The sequence below is a fragment of the Meriones unguiculatus genome, chromosome 4 (assembly GCF_030254825.1).
Source record: "Meriones unguiculatus strain TT.TT164.6M chromosome 4, Bangor_MerUng_6.1, whole genome shotgun sequence".
Classification (NCBI taxonomy): Eukaryota; Metazoa; Chordata; class Mammalia; order Rodentia; family Muridae; genus Meriones; species Meriones unguiculatus.
Window position 1 is genome coordinate 128,600,289 of NC_083352.1, and position 6,000 is coordinate 128,606,288.

The 6,000-nt window shown below is 41.5% G+C and overlaps 1 protein-coding gene across 1 annotated transcript; it reads left to right on the forward strand.

The window, feature by feature from the left end:
• The first annotated feature begins 110 nt into the window (after positions 1 to 110).
• LOC110542718 (cystatin 10-like) lies at positions 111 to 4,741 on the forward strand. The gene is made up of 3 exons (XM_021629245.2): positions 111 to 359; positions 3,355 to 3,468; positions 4,471 to 4,741. Exons 1-3 carry the CDS (start codon positions 111 to 113, stop codon positions 4,552 to 4,554), a joined length of 447 nt encoding a protein of 148 aa, XP_021484920.1. The 3' UTR covers positions 4,555 to 4,741.
• The last annotated feature ends 1,259 nt before the right edge of the window (positions 4,742 to 6,000 follow it).

Below are 6,000 nucleotides of genomic sequence, written 5' to 3' on the forward strand. Positions count from 1 at the left end.
GAGGAGCACCTGGGCAGCTTGATTCTTCAGGTTTAAAAACCAGGCAATAGATCAGGGTCGTTCTAGACACTTTCTTCTCTGCTCCACTGCAGCTGTAACTCCAATCAAACATGGCCATCCTGCTGAGCTCCTCATTGCCTCTGTTGGCTTCTCTGGTCCTGACATTGGTACTAGCTGTGAGCCCTGCAGCCAGTACTAATGCTGAAGTCAGGGAGCAGCTACTAGGTGGAGTGGTGCCAGCCGACCCAAATGATAAAGATGTGCAGAAAGCAGTGAATTTTGCTGTTAGAAGCTACAATGATAGGAACAATGACCTGTACCTTAGCAAGCCAATACGAGTGTTGAGCGCCGAACAACAGGTGGGTGCCTAGCCCAAGGAATGGTTGGATGGGTTCGTCCTTTAGAGGTCTATCTGGTGTATCCCATCACTCTCTTATTCACTATGCTGCTTCAACCTCTGTGTGCCTCCAACGGAGGATAGTCTTCATTGCAGGTGGTACAAACTGAACCATATTCTAAATATATCTCTTCTTGCTATTCAAGCAATAAAGCCATATTATAAGTAAAGTTTGCAGCACCACAGCCCTTTGTGTGTTCAGGATTGTCCCCTCTGGATGATACAGAAATACAGCTGGAGATTTGGGGGTGATTAGCTCATACCTCCATTCTGTTTTCCATTTCCAGTTGGCCAGAAGTACAACGGCTGTCAGAGTCAGGGTCAGAATCTGCCATGCCTAATTATCTACCACCAACTCTTTGTGGTCAGTGTGAAATACTGTGTAAATGACTAGCAGATAAGAAAAGCAGACCACACAGAAGACTCACTGAATGGTCTTTGAAGTATCTTTCTTTTAATGTTTTTAAAAAAGCTTTAAATGTTAGCATTTATTAATGTGTATGTGTGTATATCCTGTGTGTGATAGAGAGAAAGAGAGAGCGAAAGAAAGAGAGTGTGTGTGTGTGTACCTGTGAGGGCCAGAAGTAGTTGTGAGCTGCTTCACCGGATGCTGGAAACCCAACTTAAGTCCTCCTGATGAACAGTATGTACTCTTGAGTTATGTCTCTCTTCCTTTCTCTCTCTCTAGCTCTGATCTCTTTCCCCCTATTTTTGTCAAAATTCTCTATATCCTCTTTCTCTTCTCTCCTTTCTCTCTTTGTTACTTTCTGTGTCTCTCTTTATTACCCTCCCTTCCACTCTCTCTCTCTCTCTCACACATGCACACACACAAACACACACATGCACACACACACACACGCAACATATGTTGCTAAAAAGGTATATTTTTCAGAGTAGCCACAAAAATAACACATACCTTTCATGAAACTCCTTCACTCCAGTGTTACATTCAGCCATGCTTAGTTCATTCTTTACAGTCTCTCAATGGTATTTATATTGGAGTGTGAGATTATGTGCATTTAGTTTTTGAATGCATTAAAACTAAATACTTCCTTCAGTGAATGGTTCTTTCAAGCAAGGGCATTGTATACATGTGTAAGATTCCGTTTAGAAAATAGGGAGTCGAAAGACACACTGTTACCCCTCTTGCAGTTGTATTCAATTTGCTGATGTGTGATGATGGACATCCTCTGCTTGTTCTGTCATCCTTGTACAGTTCGCTCAGTAGCCTTTCCCTTACCAGTCTCCACTCAGCTTTCCTGATCTTGGCATTATGAAAGGATCTATCCATTTATGGCAAAGAGTCATGTTCTGTTCAATGAGACCTTGTTTAGCCCTGTGCTCTGTGTACAATGTTATAACCAAGGGGCATTGTAGCCATTTTAGCTTGTACAAGTGCTTTATATTGTTCCATAGTGCAATCCTATGAGACAACATTTCTCAGGACTCCTTATCTGTAAGGAACACATGACTCTGACAACTAGTGCTCAGGTTTGTTGTTCTAATGTTTCCTCAACTAGTGGCCAGGCAGGTGCCTTCCTAAGTCCACTGAATAAGTTCTTTCAAACTGTCATAATAAGACTTACTTCCCTTTCTATGGTGGCCCTGAGTATCCTGAGGAGGAGCCTTGAGGATTGTGCCATTATCCTGAGATGGAAGTATCATGGCCAATACTCTAGATTTTGACTCCCTTCTACATAGAGGGGATCTCCTTGGATTGTGCTTCTGCATCATGGAATCAACCCTCATCAAATAGGGCAGTTACCAAGATGAGAAGAGGGCAGAGCCAGCATCTAAATCTTCCTTTCAGCTTAAAAGGAAGGGTAAGATTCTATCGGATAGACTATGTTTAATTTCATAAAAACACAGTGACAACATGGTCAACACACATATGTTTGAATCTCATTTCTGTCCTTTTTGAAAATTCTGTAATGACTAAAGATAAACTCCATTTTTCCTGCTGCAGTGATATCACAAACTTGGACATATTATGTCCTTCCCAGATGTCATGATTCTTGTTGGACCATGTTATTGTATGATGCCAATTTGGAGGAAAATGTGGGAGTTATATACCATAGAGTTTGTGGGTCTAGTTTTACAGGTGGGAAATCCAGGAACAGAAGCCTCAAGAATCTTGGTCCGGGTTCTTCAAAAATTTGAACCCAGTTTTCGGGTACTTCACCTTGTAATTTTCTACATTCCTGACAGCTTTCATCTGGGATGACTGATGCATGGAAATGGTTAAACTCATTTCTAATTACAAACAAATAGAAGGTGTGAAAGTGTTTTATACACATGAAAAACATTGTCATTGAGAGTCACATTTAAAGATGAGCTATTAGGACCATCTTTTTTTTTTCCCCTAAAACATCATCATGTAGAAAACATTCCACATCCCACCCTGCCCAGTAAACAAAAGAATCTTAATGACTACTAGTAAATGGAGGGCGTAGGCTTTCTGTGTGTTGTGTTATGTGGTGTAGATAGAGCTGAAGGGAAGTTGTCAGCCTGAGGTCTTCCTAGAGTATACCACTGTCACTTCCACTGGAGTCAAAGTCAGCAGTGTTTAGATAGTCTTGTGTGCAACCTAGAGCTTCCTCTTATGCCCAGAACAACCCTGAGATGTGGTTATGATACCTGGCTATCTCTCTAGAACGCAATCTTCCCTTCTTGAGGCCACTCAAGCAATTGTCAGCCCCTGGCTTCTGCCTTCTGTATCCTGCTTCTGTTCTTCCTCAGAAACATAAGGCACCCTTGCAGAGAGTCGTTCGGAATGAAATGAGTTGTAATACAAGTTTTTGGATATCTTATTGAAAGGTAGCTAGAGCGATCTCCAGGTAACAGTTCTGGCAGCTCCTGGATGCAGCTATGAACACGTTATCTTTATAACGTAAACCATCTGCATGCATATGAACCTGACTGGAGAGGTGTATATAATCCTGTTCTTCTCACTATAGGTCGTGGCTGGGATGAACTACTTCTTGAAAATAGAACTAGGCCGAACCACGTGTACCAAAGCCCAGTCTGATTTGGCTGGCTGTCCCTTCAATGAACAGCCAGATCAGCAGAAGGTATTCACATGGACTAAAACTTGTGCAATTAGGGCTTACCAGACAGGCAGGGGTGTGTGCAAACATGTTGGTTTATGTATGCACATACATCTGGGAAGGTTTGTATTCACGAAATATGAGGAAAGATGTGTGTGAGTGTCCATATACCTGTACATGCATATGTCACTACCCTGACATATGTCTCTGGGTCAGGGGACCTCTAGGACCTCTAGGACCCCTGGCCCAGAGACATTCAGGTTTGACATACATTCAGGTATGACATTCAGGTTCATATAGAGAATATGATGTACTTTAGCCATATTGTAAATTCCAATTTCTAAGTGAGCTTACCCTGGAAATTGAAGTACTAGCTCTTTTGGTAATTCTGCCTGCTGGAATGATAGATATGCAGGGGTAGTTCTTGGAGTGAGGAAACTTTGCTCAACCCCTGCCCCTATGCTGAAGGAACTATGGCCCTCTAGGTAAAATGCTTCAGTGATGCTCCTTATGCTTCTAGCCTCTCCAGAGATGAGGCTGGTTCTTAAAATAGTAGGGTTGTAGGGACAGGTGAATTCCTCTTGTCACCCTCCCAACATACTGCCACCTTCAAAAGTGTTTTTCAGAGCCCTGATTCTTCTGTCTATGGCCCCCTCAGTTCTGGCCCATGTGCTAGAGGTGGAGGAACTCAGAGACACTGAGCCTTAATTTTTGCACTGATGTCTGGTGATTTTGTATCTCCTTTCTGAGCTGCTTCTTTGGGAGTTATGCTAGGGAAGGAGGATACAGAATCCCATGATCCACTAGAGTAAAGGACATGTTCCATCTGAAGGACTGTTTGTAATTTGCAAAATAATAAATGGACCCTGAAGAGTCAGTCTGAGCACCTTAGACCTTAGCAGAGCTTATAGGCAGAAATTAGTGACCTCATTCATATCACTCCCACTCCGCTATAGCATCTCAGGCTGAGTACCTTTCATTTGAGCTATAACCTACACTAACTGTCCCTCTCTTTCCCCCTTTCAGAAAGTAACCTGCGATTTCCAGATCTACACTGTACCTTGGGAGAACAAGATATCCATGACAAGCTTCCACTGTCACAGTCCCTGAGGATCTATGTCAGGCTACACTGCTGATTTTCCCTTACTCAATCCTCTCCTTAAGTTCCTCTTTTCTCAGATAGGGATCTCAGCCCCAGAAGATGTCTCTTCAGACACCAGTGGAGAAGGGTGCTGTAGACAGGCCATGAACCCCTCAGTGGCTATTCCCTTGTTCCTTTTCTCTGCTTTTTTTTCAAATGCACCACTTTGGAGTCCACTGTTCATCCTTTGCTCAATAAAAAGTACCACTAGCTCCTTCTGAGTTGTTGCTGTCTCAAGGCATGTGAGAAAGGAGAATGGAGCATGGAGCAGTAGAACACCACACTTATATATGCATACCACAGGAAAAACTACCTACTTTGGAAACCTAGTTCTTGGAATCGATGGAGCAGAGATGGGCTGGTATCCCAGTTTCCAAATGTTTCTGGTTCTTGGGAGGTGCAGAAGGTCAGAGAGGTACACTGCGGTGTTTCCATGTAACTTAGGAAACAGCCTTGAAAAGTAGTCAGTGAAGCAAGTGATGGTTCCCTGACTAGGGCCAATCCCACGTATGCATGAATGACCCAATGGGGTTGATGATTGTCATACCTCAAATCCCCAGAAATGCTATACACAACGATTCACTTATACTCCTATCTATGGTAGGTGTAGGAGCTTATAATCTCCCCTTTCTTTATATTAAATGCTCCTGTGAACCTGTGAGGCAATAGATGAATGTTCTCAGGCCTTTCTCTTTTCATGATATAAAATAAGACCGTGGAAAAAGAAGGAAAAACTCAACTGCAAATAAAAGGATAGAAAAAGATTGAACTCAGAAAGCAATGAAATATATAAATCAGATTGGTTATTGAAAACATAAACAAGATTAGCAAACCCTTAGGTAAACAACCAAAAGAGAGAGACAGAATATGCAAATTGATGAGGACAGAGACAAAAAAGAAAAACAAACAGAATGAGACATTACAACAGATACCAACAGAATTAGAGCATACGTATGGTTCAATGAATTGGAAAATCCAAGTGAGAGGGTATATTTCCAGATACATAAGAACTATCAAATTTAAATGCAGAGCATGCAAACAACGTAAACACATTTATACTAAACAATGAAATAGAAAAAGCAATTTAAAAAACCTCCCAAACAACAAACAAAACCTCTAAAACGAAATAGATTTTTACTACTGAATTCTACCTAAACTTTAAAGAAGAACTAACACAAATATTTCTCAAACTATTTTATTAAATATAAAAGAACGGAATGCTACCAAATTGCCTTATGAAGCCTGCATTGTGCTAATAAAACTAGACAAAGATACAACAATAAAAGAGTACAGGCTAATCTTTTTTATGAACTCTGAAGCAAAAATTCTCATAAACACTTGTAATCTGACTTCATGAACACAGAAAAAAAAATCATCCATGACCCACTCCCAGGTCCCTTCTGTGCTGCTTCTGA